General features: G+C 47.4%; 5 protein-coding genes across 5 annotated transcripts; 3 read left to right on the plus strand and 2 right to left on the minus strand.

Annotated features, from left to right (window-relative positions):
• Nucleotides 1-938: 938 nt before the first annotated feature.
• Nucleotides 939-2,865, minus strand: F4822DRAFT_426473 (general substrate transporter; the record flags this gene model as incomplete). The annotated part of the gene is made up of 9 exons (XM_051460567.1): nt 939-1,066; nt 1,117-1,183; nt 1,235-1,364; nt 1,421-2,144; nt 2,200-2,239; nt 2,299-2,381; nt 2,437-2,565; nt 2,623-2,732; nt 2,789-2,865. 9 exons carry the CDS (start codon nt 2,863-2,865, stop codon nt 939-941), a joined length of 1,488 nt encoding a protein of 495 aa, XP_051316399.1.
• Nucleotides 2,866-3,677: 812 nt separating this feature from the next.
• Nucleotides 3,678-5,536, plus strand: F4822DRAFT_426474 (cytochrome P450; the record flags this gene model as incomplete). The annotated part of the gene is made up of 6 exons (XM_051460568.1): nt 3,678-3,749; nt 3,807-4,360; nt 4,413-4,683; nt 4,753-5,035; nt 5,094-5,328; nt 5,380-5,536. The coding sequence occupies 6 exons, from the start codon at nt 3,678-3,680 to the stop codon at nt 5,534-5,536; spliced, it is 1,572 nt and encodes a 523-aa protein (XP_051316400.1).
• Nucleotides 5,537-6,640: 1,104 nt separating this feature from the next.
• Nucleotides 6,641-8,755, plus strand: F4822DRAFT_156137 (uncharacterized protein). Its single transcript, XM_051453091.1, has 3 exons — nt 6,641-7,116; nt 7,280-7,609; nt 7,767-8,755. Exons 1-3 carry the CDS (start codon nt 7,014-7,016, stop codon nt 8,264-8,266), a joined length of 933 nt encoding a protein of 310 aa, XP_051316401.1. The 5' UTR covers nt 6,641-7,013; the 3' UTR covers nt 8,267-8,755.
• An 883-nt stretch (nt 8,756-9,638) lies between these two features.
• On the plus strand, nt 9,639-12,513 carry F4822DRAFT_393830 (P-loop containing nucleoside triphosphate hydrolase protein). The gene is made up of 3 exons (XM_051457319.1): nt 9,639-10,641; nt 10,698-11,839; nt 11,893-12,513. Exons 1-3 carry the CDS (start codon nt 10,012-10,014, stop codon nt 12,017-12,019), a joined length of 1,899 nt encoding a protein of 632 aa, XP_051316402.1. The 5' UTR covers nt 9,639-10,011; the 3' UTR covers nt 12,020-12,513.
• A 689-nt stretch (nt 12,514-13,202) lies between these two features.
• F4822DRAFT_436437 (uncharacterized protein) lies at nt 13,203-17,681 on the minus strand (the record flags this gene model as incomplete). The annotated part of the gene is made up of 2 exons (XM_051462304.1): nt 13,203-13,360; nt 13,421-17,681. The coding sequence occupies 2 exons, from the start codon at nt 17,679-17,681 to the stop codon at nt 13,203-13,205; spliced, it is 4,419 nt and encodes a 1,472-aa protein (XP_051316403.1).

Genomic DNA, 17,681 nt, shown 5'->3' on the forward strand with positions numbered 1-17,681 from the left:
GTATGGGTCTGGTCAGGATCGTCGTCGTCGTCGTTGGTTAATCTAGAAGACTCCGCTAAGATCTGATCGATGACTTCTTCGGCCTGTTCCGCTGTCGACGGCACGCGTGGCCCAAATCTTTCTATTTGAAACAAAACATGTATTAGCTGAGAGTGAGTACCAATGTCTTAGTACTATTCAATAGACATGCCGACAAACTTCTTCAGGAATCCTGGGTCTATATCGCCCGAGAAGGACGATGGAGGTATGAAGACTGATTTTGTGCGAATGTAGAATCCGTTCGCTTCGCTTGGTACGAGTCCGTTTATTCCGTTTGTTATAAGGGCTTGAAAAAAGCAAAGGGCGCCTATATGGCCTAGATAGGTAGGTAAGGAACCAACCACCTAGACCACCTGGGTGAGTACCTAGGTAGGGTACCTAGTTAGTGAGCAGCTCAGCTATATATAACTACTACCTACTACAACATCCATTAATAAATATTCTTGCTCGCTAGCCCTTCCACACTAAGTTCCCAATAACAACATATTGCTAAACACTCCTAATTACATTCTAGAGTCATGACTCGATAGGAATCGAACCCAAGCCCCTATTTAGATATTTATCCAACATCTACAACTACCACCAATTGGCAGGTATTGCAGAAAAAGAAGAATGAGGGGAACGCCCCGAAGCTTCACAGTTGCCTTAGGCGCGCAGGCGCTACTCACTTCAGGGGTGCAGGGCTTAGATAGGACGGGAATACAGCATGGCTTGGGCTCCATCAGTGCTAATTGGCGCTGTAGCCCAGCTAAGAATTAACCCCGCCGAACCCCGCATATTAGCTAGCAGCATAGCGCTTAGTTATAAGGAACATGCGTGCTATAAGACGCCAGTCTTTTACTGGTGAAGTGCTGAAATTGAAAGCTCTATTCTACATCGAAATACTTCAGAGCGAACTTTCAAGCCTGTTTATCACGAATTTCCAAGGTATCAACAGCGATCTCCTCGTCATTCGTCAACTTGGTGCTATTTCCATGGAAAATCTTAACGTCTCCGAATATCTCATCAATTTCTTCTAACGATTTACCTAGAAAATTGTTAGTTGCAGAATCTCGCTCAGTAATGAAAATTACGTACCCTTTGTTTCTGGATATGCGAAAGCGAACACAAGGGCGCAAAGCGCATTGGTAAGAATGAAAAGAATCTATAAGGTACGTTAGTCGATATTTCCTACGCGATTGCAAAAAGGACATACGTAGTATTTCCATCCCACAGCTGCCAGAGCAATTGGCGAACATTGAGTAATAACCAAGCTGATAGAATAGTGAATAACCTGGACAAGGGCGTTTGCTTTTGCTCTAAGTTCGGTAGTGAACACCTCAGGCCTGCGATTGAACCTATTAGTACCTAAGTAACACGTATTTTAGGGGGAGGGACCCACGGAATAATCCAGGTCATAGGCCCGAGCAGCGCTGAATAGTTAGCTGAAACTGCAAAAATACAGGCAATAAGACCCCTCTGTGCAGCAGCGTTAGTGGGCATTCCAGGCTTCGCAGGGTACACCGCAGCAATGATGGTAATAATCATGTAGCAAAGCGACAGGAGCGAAGAGCTTGCTATCAGGATCTTCTTTCGGCCAATCTTATCCACGAAGAATAAGGATAAGAGACAAGCTACTGGAGCAACGGAGCCGTAAAGGCCACTGACGAGCAGCTGTTGGTCTTGGCCAAACTGGAGAGTCGCGTAAATTGCAGTCTGGTAGTACTGCACGAACGATATGCCTGACAACATAGCGGCTGCCCATACGAAAGATCCAACAAAAAGACGTTTTCGGAATGATGGGGTCTTGAAGAGGTCCTTCCAAGTGAGACGACCTTGAGCCTTAAACTCTTCCTCGATGTTGATCTGGATGGTACCGAATTCAGTGTTGCACCATTCTTCGTTAGATCCGTCGTAATGGTAGTTGTCGAATGCTTTCTTCGCCTCTTCGTAACGACCCTTTAAGCATAACCATCTCGGGGACTCGCCGATGAATAAGACACCGATACCAAGCAAAAGCGCTGGTATACCTTGAATTGCGAAACCGAGTCTCCATTGATTGGGGTTATTCCATCGACCTTCGCCAACACCGGTCCATAACGCGACGAAGAATCCCCAGGCGACCACTTCATATCCAATTAGTATCATTCGCGACAACCTCATAGCGGGTATAACGCTCACTCATTTGGTTAGCCGCCGTAATCTTTGCTCTTTCATGAGTCTACCATTAATATCTAGGTCAGTAACTGTCTCTCAACGCACTTATATATGAGTACATACCTTCGCAATCTCGGCACCAAAAACGGGAGCGACTCCCGTTATTGTCCCGACGGCAAATCCAACTAGTAAACGCCCAACGATGACTGTTATATGGATGTTAGAAACCTCCTCAAGATCGCAACTTTGTGTTGTGCGTACGCATGGCGACATGAGCTGCTCCAGCCATCAGGGCTGCCCCAATTGCTCCCCATATGCATCCGAACGATATAGCTTTACGTCGACCGAACCTATCACTTGAATATCCGACTGAAGCGCTACCAAGCCAAGCTGTGCTCAAAATTAGTATAAAGATAGCACACCGAGATTCGCGGGGACGATACTTACCTCCAGCTTGATAAACAGAAACAATCGCGCCTTGAGTCGCCGCGTTAGGATGCCCGAAGTGGCTCAAGAATGATTTTAGTGCTAAACTCGGTGTAATAATACCCGAATCGCTGAAGTCATGTTAGACGCGAAACGAGCGACATCGTATCAAGGCAGGATGACTTACTAGCCATAGAGAAACCCGCCTATTCCCAAGAATAGGGACGTCAAGAATGGTTTGCTCAGTAACTTCTGATTCTTCATGATTGCAAGACGTCCAAGTATAACAACTTAGGAAAACAGAACACGACAAAGTTCGTATAGACGGATCTATATGGGTTTAAGTATCGCCGCGTCAGCTCGAATAAACCACGTCTAGACCCTTCATGCAATCCGGGGTCAACACCCGACTACCTGGTTCACGGTAGCCTGCCAAGGTTGCTAGGGGCGGGGTATAGGGGCGCGTACTATCATGAACCATCGCGTAGGCTTACCCCTTTTCAGGTACTATTCCTCAGCTTTCAGCCTCTCAATTTTTAAATTTCTTCTTTGTTAACCTCGGAGAGTAGGTTCTTGGCAAAGACTCAGTGCAATTTTATCATTTCGGCAAATTGGTTGGGGCTAATCGAAGTTGATATCCCATAACAACGAGTCATTCATAACTACCCCTGTTTATACCCGATATATCGGAGTAATACCTACCTACCTACCGAGTATAAGTAAGGTACGCCAACAAGACGCGCTCAAAATATAACCCTTAGCACGCTCCTATCGGATCGTCTAGATTACTAACCGAATCTAGATCCCCTTAGAGGATTCCACCCAGGGGGTGACTATGCCATGGGGTTGCGTTACTCCGCAAACCACATGGGCGTAAAATTTGGGGGGAATATCCACATGGGTTTCCCCGCCAAGGTCGGCAGTTTGGATGGGCATAGCTACATAGCTAGCGAGCGAATAGCGTCGGCTACTCGTGTTTCCTACTTGTGCGAGGGGAATCCTCTCGTGACGGGGTATTTCATTCCTCCATTGCCAACGGTTCCGCGTTCTCAAAATATGGTTAGGTAGTATAGAAAATGTTCGCCACGATCTTGAGTAGTATAGGCTTTGCTGTGGCATTGTCCTACTTAAGTTTAATATCTCCAAGGGTAGGTGGTTAATGATAAGGTATTCTAAGAGGGAGTAAGCTGACGAAATTGAAATAGCTACTTCAAGAATGGAAGATCTATGCACACCGCAAAGAACTTCCACCAGGCCCTAAGACCATCAAATCCGGCATTCGAAAACCATGGATATGGTTCAGGGAGTTGAACAAAGAATACGGAGATGTGGTTTACCTTCAAATGGGGCCGACGCCGACAATCATCCTTGGCTCCGCGCAGGCGGCATGGGATCTACTCGAGAAACGCGGCGCTAAGTACTCATCCCGACCGCGCTTCATCATGGGCGGTGAGCTCTTATCGGCAGGGATGCGCGGCCTCATGGCGCCGTACGGACCTTTCTGGAGACGTTGGCGGAAGCTGCTTCACGGCGGGTTTATGCAACGCCAAAGCGAGACGTACCGACCGATCCAAAGTCTGGAGTCAAAGGTCTTGATGCGCGATCTAGTCCAAAGTCCCCTGGATTTCCGAAAACATCTCCAGCGTTACGCAGCTTCAGTTATTGTCACGGTCACTTACGGACGAAGAGTTGAAGATGTAGAAAATGATATCGTGGTGCGACGAAATGACGAGTCGATGGATCGTTTGACTCAAGTCAAGTAAGAAACAAGACCTATTGCTTCTGCATTAATATCTAACCTTCGCGATTAGCATTCCCGGAAAGTACGCAGTAGAACGATATCCGGCTCTTAAATACATACCCAGCATCTTCGCGCCATGGAAGGCCCAAGTAATCAAGCAGCGACAAAAGGACATCCAACTCTACACACAACTCATGGACGAGATCAAGGAAAAGAAGGCCAGAGGCGATTTGCCAACATGCTTCGCCAAGCACCTCCTAGAGGAACAAGAGAATTTAGGAATGTCGGATCTCGAGATTGCCTACGCTGCAGGCTCTCCTTTTGGCGCCGGGGTGGAGACAGTAAGCTCACATCTCTCACATACGAACAACGTTGAAAAAGGGGGCTCGTACTAAAATTTTGCAACACAGTCAGCAGGTTCGCTAGCTAGTTTCTTCCTGACATGCGTCAAATTCGGGCCTCGGTTCATCCCTAAGGCTCAAGAGGAACTTGATAGAGTGGTAGGTAACGGGCGGCTTCCCACATTCGAAGATATAGCCCGCATGCCATACGTAAAAGCCATCGCTTCGGAGACGTTGCGCTGGAGACCAATTGCTGTGTTGGGAGGAACACCGCATGCGAGCACGGCGGATGACGTGTATAGGGGGATGTTTATTCCTAAAGGGAGTACCATCATCGCACCCCTGTGGAGTAGTAAGCGCGCTGAATCCTCTAATATGTTTCATCCTGCTAATCGAGCGCTCATACCTAGTCCATCTGAATGAATCAGATTTCCCTGAACCAGATGAGTTCCGACCGGAACGGTTTTTAGAAGACCGTGACTACCCCGGTCCGTTTGGTCATAGTGCCTTTGGCTGGGGAAGGCGGATATGTCCCGGAATGCACCTTGGCTCCGCGTCTGTGGAACTGAACATCGCGCGAACACTTTGGGGCTTCAATATCAGGCCTGCGAAAGATATAGACGGAAAGGACGTTGATGTCGACATGTAAGTGTTCCTTATCTGCGTCACTCATACTGTACTGATAGTATCATTTAGATTTGCGTTCTCAGATGGATTCAACTCGAGCCCACTGCCATTCCCATGCTCCATAACGCCGAGATCTCCAACTCACGTGAAGGTAATCGAGAAAGAATATCAGGAAGCCATGGAGCCGTTGAGGAGGTATACTGCAGTGACCAATAAGGTGTCTTAAAAGACTAGCCTATCAATCAACTGGGCACAACTTGGGGGGATATGATGTACGACTCATCGGTGTGACAACTATACCTAGACCTATTATCTCACATAAACTAAAACGAGAAGGAGAGGAATAATCCGGAGTTGAGACTATCCATGTTTGAAAAGCGTGATGTTTGAGAGCGACTAGCTCGTCAGTCTGTCGTGAGCACTTTAACTTGAGTACGAGTTGACAGAGGGCCTGGGTGCCTATGTACCCAAGTAACCATGCAGCGGAGACTCCAGTGGTGGCAATCGCGTGCGCATTGAATTACCCACATAGCCCTAAATTCCCTGTGTAGAGCGGACCGTCCATAGCAGAGACTGGAACTGAACATAAGCGCTTGAGCCTTGACCAGCACTAGGAAATCAATTCCATCTAAGTGGACTGGATACTAGGGATTGTTGATGGCTTCATTATATTATTCGACGATAAATGTCAGGAGTCTTACAATTCGTGTCCCGTTTCACCATCAAGACCATCTGGGTGTTCAGCCCAATCAAAGCCGGTCACCGCTATAGGACCGTTGAGAAAAGAGCTCCCAATAATGCGACGTTATATATTTGCTGACGCCCGAGGCAGGCTGAATATTAATCATATGTCAATTTGCGCGATGTCATCAGCAAGGAAGTGTATGACTAACCCAGTTATTCTTGTCGGCCAAGCCGATGTATCCAATCACATCAACGGTATTCTCGACCCATGAACAGGGTAGATAACCTATATCGAGTTAAAAACTCGTGATGGTGATGCCGTACTAACACGGAGTATAAAAGAGAGGCTCGATCTGTGGAAAATCGGTACTCATATACTAGATTTCATATTGACGTTTTTTGCTCTTCTTGATCGTCACAGCTGACTCTTATGAGAACTTCAAATGCAAAGCATCGAAAATCTCAATCGCAACATATGCTGGGTTTCGAGGAAATGATGCGAGCCCCGCTCAACCGCCAAGACGCACAATACACCCATGAAAGGGACCAAGTTTCCGCATGCTTATATTAGGTAGTATTCGGTTCTGTTCACCCATGCCCAATCCAAAGTCCAGCTTTCCCGGATGAGGGACTCTGCAACAGCTAGTGCTGACAGAGTATTGGATAGTTCAGCAAATCATGTCTAGACAGAATGTCTTCTAGAAGCTCTTCATAGCCTATTTTATGTAAGATGGCCCCGGCATTTCCACCAGGGGGTCCCACAGCTTCAGCTACGATCTTCACTGCCCCCTGAAGAGGGACTCTGGTGTTTTTTTTTCTTGCATCTTCGACTTCCCAATGTTATCTCGTGCAGTTTCTTCCCCTCCTCCTGATATTTGGATTGTCAAGCGTCATCTATGGAATCTAGATGATATCGTTTCTTTTTCCTGCCCTCGTCTCGATCTGACGAAGTCTTGAGTTGAAGCGTCAGCAAATCGCAGATCGTCTGTACCCTGAGTTTTGCTGCAGCAGCATTCAAAATGCGCTCCGCGACGACCTTTCTGGTCATAGCGTGCGCTTCTACGCCAAGCATAGCTCTAAGTAAAGGTCGTCCACTATGGGCACGAGGTGTGAATAAAGAAAGTAAGATAATTTCACCATCTCCATCAATTTGAGTTATAAACAGATTTCGACATGGCCATAAGAAGCGATCATGAAGCGATTTTTCTTCGGTCTTGCTTTTGGACCCATGTAGCAGGTGAAGGATCCCCAATTGTTGAACTATAATTAACACAATTGGCGACAGATGTGGTACTGGCAGATTGCACTGGAGCAAATAACGATCTATCATCCGAAGCCGCATATTTCGCGAGTGCTCCAGACGAATCGCCAGATGATGTCGCGACCGTGTCCACTGGACGGCATCAAGACTGGGCGAACACGACAACGTCGGCGTTCTACACGGATACGGGCACCACGTTCAAGGCCAATTTGACAGTAAAGGTCGATCCTGGGGAGTATGCCGGGACGGCAAACAACGGGTATGGCAACTTCACGTGCTGGCAGACAGCCCCGACCTACTTGTACAGCCATGCGAGCAGGGACTGCTACGCTATGTACGAATGCAATCACCAGAGTAAGTAGACATTTCCTGTTCCTAAAGTTGAACTCCAGCACCCTATTGCGAGTGCAGTGAATGGCGATTGGGCATTCCACCAGTAATCAGCCGCAGGGTAGGGCTTAGTGTCGTAAGTTCATTGCTTCTAGTATATGGCTAACCCTATGACCTCTAGAGCAACTTGTTGCTTTGCCATCAGCGACACCAACCGCAAACATCACACCCACACCGGAATCGACGTCTTCAACCAATTCGGGGCTAAGCGCAGGTGCAATAGTCGGTTTGAGTATCGGTGTAGCTGTTGGAGCACTACTATTCGTCGGAGCAGGTGCTTTCTTACTTTGGCGTCACTGGCGCTCCAAGAAGGAAGAGAAAAATGTTCCCGACGTCGAACAGAAAGGGCCACAAGGCGGGATGGCCGATATGCCAAAATATGGGCAACCAGCGGCCGCGATATGGCAGGGACCGGGGACGAGAGAGCTAGATACGCCAACCGTCTACCATGAGCTACCTAACGAGGAGCGTCCGGCCGAGATCCAAGGCGAAGCTATGAGAGGAGAGCTTGACAGCAGTCCCGCAACGGCTGAGCTCCATTCTGAAGATTTACCGCCTCGATATCACCACGAGGGTGGTGCGTCACCGGGTGCTTATGGCCAGTTTAAAGGGCCGACTTAGTAATGAGATTAGGGATGAAGTAAGACGAGAAGTACTCGATGAGTCATTTTCCGGCGCCAAAATTCTATATCGAAGACTTGATACGGAGTCGTGATGGTGCCGGTGCTAGCGAAAGGGGCGTAACAGCTTCGGGACTAATTCTAAGGGAGGCATCCAAATCGGCTAAGGGTTTTTGGCGTTAAAATTGGAGGAAAATTGAGCGATTATTTAGGCGCCACCCGCAATTTCGAGGTTTTATCGACTATTATCCTTCTAATCCATGGAATATCTAAAATACGGCTTTTGAGATTGTCAGCAAGTGGGTTTGATCTTGGAGGGGAAACAAGCCATGGATCGATGATGATCAATCGGAATGGTTAACGACATTCGAGAAGTCATCGAAAGGGGTTGGTTTAGCACTTATAATGCCTCGCCGTCACGAGATATGAATCTCGAAAGTGTATAATATTCTTAAACAGCATCATCTGCAGTCCAATCCATCATTAAGGAGGGATAGGCCAAGAGTTTCTAGGTATATCGATACTTGCTCTACCAAGACATTTCATCTTATTCTCGTGGCTGAAGAAAGAAGCGTTACGACGAAACTTGGGTTGAACCTATCATGAGAATATAGCTGTAGGTATCATTAGTTATGATACCGGTTTCGTCCCAATAAGCCATATCTATAACTTACCATGGATTCAATAACTAGTATATCGCCGCCATTTTTGAAAATCTGCCCGTTACCTATGGTGTATGGTTCGAATTCCCGCTGCTAGTACGAGAGATCGAGACGACGAGATATCGCGTAAACGTTATATATAAGAAATTTGACATATAGTGAGTAGTGATTAGGATATGATTCGAGCTCATGGTTCTCATCCTCCCTTGAACGCGTAACTGTGTAGCTGTTTGTGCATTCCTTGGCCTCGACACGATTGGAATATTGTTTTGATTCAGGGGTTACAGCACAAGAAAAAAAGATCTATAGCACGACATTAGCGCAAAAGCCAAATATTTAACATTATAAGTTCATTAAACTTAGATATTGAGTTCGTACTATTGGTGAGTTTAGGTAGGTAGTGAATTGAATGGTGATAACAGCTCTGACGTCAGCAGATTTGGTAAACCGAAAGCGGTGACAATGGACCCGCCCCCACTTGCCATTTTTCTTAAGGCTCTTTTTCTTGCCTCAGGCATCAACTGACCCATTATTCTTACTATTGTTAAGAATTTTACTTGTGAAAGAAAGGGTGAAATTTTCGATGGACCCCACTATTCAGCCCCACTAACCTATTTCACCCACCAACGAGCCACTGCGTAAAGAGCTTGTACGGTACAGGTAGGTACAACACACAGCCCGGGAACTTTTTTTTATCACCCCCCGCCAAAGATTCCTCCCACTTATCATTTTCAAAATCTCACCAACCTAAACCAGTCCACGGAGGATAAATCTTTTTTTTTATGGTTTTCCTCCTACGCGCGACTTGTGGTACAATTGATTCTTTCTTCTTTTTCGAATAGAATCATTGTCCACTCATTATCCTTTCGGTTACACGGTCACATTTGCTTGTGATTGTTTTTTCGACGGGCTTACGGTCGCTTTTTCGAGAAATATTATAATACGAAGCAGCCTAAGCGGGGTACATTTCCGTCATTTTTTTAACCCATCGTCATAATCATCATCCATCATCACAACCATCTCTTTTCCCTCGGTCGGTTATAGACAAAAATAAGGAAAGGGAATTTAGAAATAAATCATCAAGATGGTTTCCGCATCTAAAGAAAAGAGACTCGCCAAGAAGGCTGCCGATGCCAAAGAAGGCAAAGGTGAGAAGAAGACTCTCGTCTCTAGATCCAAGGCTGGATCTAAGGCCGCATCCAAGAATGCAAGCGCTTCTGGTTCCGTCGCCGGCGACGACCCTCCCGATCCCAACGACATCCCTGCGACCGACGATAGCAAGATGGAAAAGGTCAAGGCATTGTCGGATCAAAAAGATAAACATGGTTTGTCCGACCGCATCACCACTGGTGTCCTGGCATCCGTAGTCACCAGCAGGGACGTCAAGATTATCAGTGCTAGCTTAACCTTCCACGGTCGTGTTCTTCTCAATGAAACCGACCTAGAGCTGTCTTTCGGTCGTCGATATGGTTTGTTAGGTGAGAACGGTTGCGGAAAGAGTACCCTTCTTAAGGCTATCTCTGAGAGAGAATACCCTATCCCCGAACACGTCGATATCTACCTTCTCAATGAAGGTGCTCCGCCCTCCGACTTGGGTGCTCTGGAATGGGTTCTCAAGGAGGCCGAAAAGGAGATGGACCGTCTAGACAGACTAGCTGAACAGCTACTCGAAGACGAGGGTCCCGACAGCCCTGTACTAATGGATATCTACGAGGTATGTACACCACCCTCAGCGCCATCTCACCGACATATGCTAACAGAATGCAACAGCACATGGACAAGATGGATCCTTCCACGTTCGCTACCCGAGCTTCCCTTATCTTGACCGGTCTTGGTTTCAACAAGCAAACCATCCATAAGAAGACAAAGGACATGTCTGGTGGTTGGCGTATGCGTGTCGCCCTCGCCAAGGCCCTCTTCGTCAAGCCGACTCTACTACTTCTCGACGACCCCACCGCCCATTTGGATCTTGAGGCTTGCGTGTGGCTCGAAGAGTACCTAAAGAAGTGGGAGCGAACTCTCATCCTGGTCTCTCACTCGCAAGATTTTATTAACGGAGTCTGTACCAACATGATTGATATGCGAAAGCAACAACTCATCTACTATGGTGGTAACTTCGACTCTTACGTAAAGACCCGAAAGGAGCAGGAAATCAACCAGATGACCGCGTACAAGAAGCAACAGGAAGAAATCAAGCACATCAAGGAGTTCATCGCCAGCGCAGGTACTTACGCCAACTTGGTGCGACAGGCCAAGTCCCGACAGAAGATCCTCGACAAGATGATTGCGGATGGTCTTATCGAAGAAATCAAGGAAGATAGAGAATTCAAATTCAGATTCACTGATGTCGATAAGCTTCCTCCTCCTGTCTTGTCCTTTGATAACGTCACATTTTCGTACTCTGGCGAGGCGAAGGATGACCTTTACCGCAACATCGACCTCGGTTTCGATATGGACTCCCGAACAGCCCTTGTCGGCCCCAACGGTGTCGGTAAGAGTACTCTCTTACGCCTGATGACGGGAAAGCTCTCCCCCACCTCTGGATCCGTCCGTCGTCACACACATCTTAAGCTCGGCATGTATTCTCAGCACAGTGCTGAGCAACTCGACCTGACCAAGAGTGCTTTGGACTTTGTCCGCGACAAGTACCGCGAGAAGTCTCAGGACTACCAATACTGGCGCCAGTGCCTTGGACGATATGGTGTATCGGGTTCCGTACAAACCGCCTTGATGGGTACTCTATCCGAAGGCCAGAAGAGCCGAATCGTTTTTGCTTTACTTGCCATTGACTCGCCCAACATGTTGCTTCTTGACGAACCCACCAACGGTTTGGATATCCCAACCATCGACGCCCTAGCAGACGCCATTGAGAACTTCAGTGGTGGTGTCATCGTGGTTTCCCACGATTTCAGGTAAAATTTCCTTCATCTAATTTGAGCACTTTCGAATACTAATAATATGATAGATTACTCGACAGGATTGCCAAGCAAATTCTAGTGTGCGAGAACCGAACGATCAAGCCTTGGGATGGCTCGATAGGAGAATACAAGAACTACCTCCGAAAGAAGATGTTGGCTGCTGGTGCTGTCTAAGAGGCATTAACTCTTCATCGTTCTACCCCATATCCGATTTGATTAGGCCCGTAATTGCATTCGCTCGCGAGAGGTGGTATTCACACTTCATATAGCAGTACGGGATTAGGCGAGGCATACATAGGAAGTATATGTGCATGTGGTCGCGGCTCGGGGGTTCATGGATTGGACAGCGAGGCATTATTGGGCCGCCGGCCTCGGATTTTTACATCAAAAAAAGCTTTGCTTGCGAGAAAGGAGGGCTTTGCTCTTGGCGGAAAGGCTGGCGCAGGTGTCGCGTCGGGCTTTGCCCTCTGGAATAGACTAGGCGAATTTAAAAATGAGTTCGGAAATTTATGCATATTGTAAAAGCTATTTAATGTGACTTACTGGTGTTCATTGTTGTCTGTATGTGTACCTAAGTAGTATGATTGCGATTCTCAGGTCGTCATATCTACGGGCCAAATGATCGCAAGATGTAATTAAAGGCAGTTGAATTCACACAACAATCACAATTTTTTCACTAGTTCATCAGCACATTGTTCTGAACTTGATAGCATCGTATTCCCTTGTACCTACTCGATACCAGTAGGCAGCACGTATATATAGGGTACCTAAGGTACACAGCCTAACCCCCCTCACTCAGCCATCACTATCACCACCCTCAACCCAACACATCCCGATCAATTCATATCGACTCAAATTCAACGCCATAACAGGCATGCATGCACGCATTGCTAAATCAATCGATCGACCAGATCTCGTACGTAATAGCACGATCCATAGTCGTCGTCCCTTTACCATAATCCTACAACACGATACGACTGTTCTTTCGTTTCGTTGATCGGTCGGTCCACGTATAACACATTTTTAGAAAATGAAATTTTGTTGTCTGCGAGAAAGAAAGTGAATCCGTTTTGCACGAGTCTAGCCATGTATTAGTATGGCGACATTTTTGAAGACCATCCATCCTACTTCTCCTCCCTCTGCTCCTTGTGAAAAAAGAAAAAGAAACGCAATGTAATGATTAGCTACTAGTGCTAGCTCTATGAATATGTGTATTCGCGCCACCTAGACAGCCTTACCTGCCTTTGCATATAATCGATGCCTATGTAACGCCGTGATCCCTTCTTATTTTGTACAAGGTCCGAAATTTCCGTATTTCCGTACTTTACTCGGGTAGCAACCTTAACCAGGCAATTGGTTAAATGTCCATCTCTCCGTCAGCGATGGCGAGTCGCTGTTTCGTTGTCTTTGCTTTCTTGCTGCTTCCCTTTCTTTTCTTTGCAGCTTTTGCGTCTCCTGGCTCGACTGGTGTGGCGGTACCCGAAGGTTTATTACCATCATCAAAATGGCCCTCGCCTGTAATAATAATTAGTATATCTACCTTGAAATAGCGCACATTATATGAACTTGACTTACCTTCATGATACATTTCATCCAGACTGACTGCCTCTCGCTTCCTCTTATTGCCACGCTTCTTGCTTGCCTTGTCGAGCTCACCGCTTTCAAGTAATTCTTTCTCGCGTTGTTCAATGAGCTCGGCTTGTTCATCATCGGCGAGCCACATAGCAATATCACGGTTGCGGTTCTCAGGCGGGCGACGGCCGCTAAAGTCAACACCTCTAGCGCCACCTCCTTGGATGACCACACGTTGTACTTCCTCCTTCTGCATCGCACGTTTTCTGATACGTTCTTCAATGGTGCCACGCGTGATAAGACGATACACTGTAACTTGCTTCGTCTGACCAAGACGATGCGCACGATCCATAGCTTGAGAATCAATGGTAGGATTCCAATCACTGTCGTAGAAAATGACCGTATCGGCAGATGTAAGATTGATACCTAGACCACCAGCGCGTGTTGAGAGTAGGAAGACAAAAATATCGGGGCGAGTTTGGAAGTCATGAACAGTGTCACGACGGTCCTCCAGTTTCGTAGAACCATCGAGTCGACAGTATTTGTAGTTCCTGTAGGTAAGATATTCTTCCATAAGGTCGATCATCCTCGTCATCTGGAAATACAATAGCACACGATGGCCTTCCTCCTTGAGCTTGAAGAGTAGTTGATCAAGCTTAGCAAGCTTTCCGCTGTCCGTAACAAAACGGCGCATGCTAGGGACGGTAATATTCGTGAAACGTCTCTTTTCTCCATCGGGTTGGGGCAGCATCGCAGGCGACGGGTAGCGCTCGATCGGAATATGCTGTGATACCAATGCTTTCTCCTCAACCGCAGTAGGTCCATATAGAATCTTACGCATAGGTTTGTTAAACAGACTGTCTTCGCGTTCACTGACAGAGACTCGAGTTCCTTCACATAAGACTTCAATGGGGGGAGCGGAGGCGCCAGGTAGGGCAGCCTGTTCCAATCGACCGAGACCAGAATCTCTCCAAGTTCCTCGAGAAATATTCATGAGGTTATCAAGTATACCTTCCCTCGTAACTTCAGCTAGTGGCTTGCGATCCGAGCGAGCCGCGATCTGAAATAATGCATGTGCAGGTGTATAGTTCTCCTGCTCTGACTCGTCGTATATCACGTTCATTCGTGCAAGTCGGTCCTTCTTTCGAATCAAGTCGGCGGCTCGCGAGAAGATGTCCTGGTGACTAACCTTGTAAACCTCTTCGGGGCTAGCATCCGCAAATCGTAAGAAGGAGAACGTCTTTTTACCAGAAGTGTTTTCGCGAACATTTTCCGGCGTCCAAATGTTCATCAGATGATTCAGGTATCTGTTCTTGAATCCTGCCTTCTCGTTGTCCTTGCCGGCCTTGTACAATCGGCCACCTTCAATCCAGACAAGACGCGGCAATTGATACTCGATGAGACTTCGAGTTGAATAGCCGACAGGTACGTTATTCCCTTCACGGACAAAGGAAGCAGTTTCGGCAAAGTAACCCGCGAAAAACGGGCTTGATGTGTCTGCACGCTCAAACAGATCAGGATGGTTGCAGACCTTTCGGAACTGCATAACGAGGTTCATCAGTGTTCCCGAATCCTGATCATCTCCAAGAGTTGCCTTCTCGATTAGATCCATAATGCTAATCTGATTTCGCAAATTCCTGTAGTAAGCACGTTGTCGGTAGGTGAGTTCACAGAACACGTCTTGTTCAATCTTGTCACCCAACTCCTTCTGTACATGTTTCTTGACACGACGCAACATAAACGGCTTAAGGATCAAATGTAGTCGCCTAAGCTGGTCCTCGTTGAGAGTAGTGTTGCTTTGGGCGTGTGATTCGATGTCCTTGGAGAACCATTCGCTGAACTCGTCATGTGAATCGAACAAGGAGGGCATAATAAAGTGCAGAAGGGCCCAAAGTTCTTGCATATTGTTTTGTATAGGAGTACCAGTGAGAAGTAGTCGGTTACGACAGTGGAAGCCAAGTAGACACTTCCATCGTGAACTCTGAGAACTCTTGATAGCTTGTGCCTCATCGAGAATCATGTACTGCCAGCGCATCTTCTGGAAATAAGCGACGTCTGAGACGACAAGCTGATATGATGTCACAAGCACGTGGAAAGGAGCATCCTTTCTGTAAGTATTGTGCTTGCGATCCCAAAACTTACGCAAAACCTTTCGGTCACCAGCAGTACCCCAATATGGTAGGACCTTGAATTCCGGGACGAACTTGGCGATTTCTTGTTGCCAATTGTGTAGAGTAGAAGCCGGCGCAACGACAAGGTATGGCCCCCAAATGTCGTGAACTTCGGCAAGGTACGCCATAACGGAAATGGACTGGACCGTCTTGCCGAGACCCATTTCGTCGGCTAGAATACCGTTGATACCTTGTTCGTATAAATTGGCAAGCCAGTTTAGACCCTTCAACTGGTATTCCTTTAGCTGGCAGTTCAGTAACTTGGGTTGCTCGACTGTCACATCGCCAAGACCAGTTGGGTTCTGGAAGTTCATTTCTCCATCTTCATCCATATCATTGTCGGCTTTATTGAAACTTCGTGCCTTGGCCTGGGCTTCTGCAATAGCATTTTGCGCATTCGCCATGGCAGCTTGCCTCAAAGTCTCCTCGTCTTCGGCTTCGAAGGTCAGCGAATTGAAATCCGTAACCTTTGTACTGAGCGGTCCAGATGGTTCAGTCACATCAACATCATTCGACTTGGAGACGGCATTAGCGTCCGGCGCAATATCCGGATTGTCGGTGCTTCGTTCTACTTCGTCCGTTTTGATCTTCTTGCCGATGAAGTGGGAGTACAACTCCGTCTGGGAGATCAAGAAATTGAGCTTCCTCTTCTGGCGGGCGGCTTCACGGTCAGCTTCCTCCTTGCGAGCATTTTCAAGCTCCTGGCGTTCCGCCGCTTTTCGTAAATCTCGTTCCTCACGCTCGTTACGTTTCCAGAAACTCATCATATCGCGCATACAGCGTTTAGCACGAGCTTGGAGATCTTTTGTACCCTTGTTAGTCCGGAGTTGCCAACGTTTAGCTTCTTTGGAAGCCAGTATAGCCGTCTTCTTAAGATTCGAGGCCTTGGTAGTATAAGAGTCGCCTGCCATTTTGTATGTTTTCGGAACATCCTTGCGGGCCATGTCACGCCAGATCTGGTCGTAGATCTGGTTGTAACCTTTAGATTGATATTTGGTCTCGCGGGGATTGGGGGCGGGTTCGTCAACCGACTTCTCTTTCTCCTTTGGATCCTTGGTACTAGTCTCCTTAGGTTCCTTCTCCTTATCTTTAGGTTCTTTGGATGAAGACTTGTTCACCTTGATTCGGATCTTATTCGACTCTTCCTTCGTGGGCAACTCCTCACCAGCATCTATAGCAGCCTGGGCAGCAATTGCCGAGTCCTTCTCCGCTTGCTTCTGTTCCTTGGACTTCTTAGGTCGGTTACCACTGCGACCTTTACTCTTAGACTTGGTACCATTTTCCAAATCTGTAGCTTGGAACGTTGACATGGTGCCGCCCTCAAGATTCAACTCGAGTGGAGCCAAGTTGCGTGCTGGACCTTTAATACCTTTCTGCAAGATCAGCTTGGTCTGTTGAGCCTTCTTGTTGGCACGTTCGGCATCACGCAACCACTTTATGCGTTCACCCTCGTCTTCAGCGGCAAGTGCTTTGGCCAAGGCCGCCTCCTTCTGTTCGATTGTAACCTGCATGGATTTCTCCCGGCGTCGTTTTCGTTGCATATCTTTCTTGCGTTCCTTCTCGGCAAATATCTCACGCTCTCGGACCTCTTGTAAGGCATCATCATAATGTACTGTATCGAAACGACGCTTGCCGTAGGTGGCATGTTCACGCAGCTTGCCTGATAAAGAGGCCGTGAGGTCGCTTCGCCGTTCAAACCGAGATCGACGTTCTGCGTGCTCAATATCAAGTCGTCGCCTCTTTACAAGGCCGTAGAAATATTCTTCCTCATCCTCAAGGTCGGATACGTCAATATCGTCCATCTCGGCATCAAGCTGGTCGATTAGGGTTTGTATCTTCTTCTCTTTTTCGGCCGAGAGAGCCTTCGGCTTTACTTGTCCGTTCGGTAATCTCTTAGGGGCTCGCGAAGGAGTATCTTTAGCGTGATTCGCGGATGATCGACGCGCATCTTTCTTGGAGCTGCCTTCTGAGTCCTTGAGGGTTGACTCGCGTCCCTTACTCTTACGAGCCGGCTTCTCCTTTGGTTCCGCCATGATTGGGGCTTTGGGCTTCGGAAGGGGTTCGGCGCTAGACAGGATGTTGGAAAAGGACAT

This window comes from Hypoxylon trugodes (genome assembly GCF_022578975.1).
Source record: "Hypoxylon trugodes strain CBS 135444 unplaced genomic scaffold F4822scaffold_3, whole genome shotgun sequence".
In the NCBI taxonomy this organism is placed as follows: domain Eukaryota; kingdom Fungi; phylum Ascomycota; class Sordariomycetes; order Xylariales; family Hypoxylaceae; genus Hypoxylon; species Hypoxylon trugodes.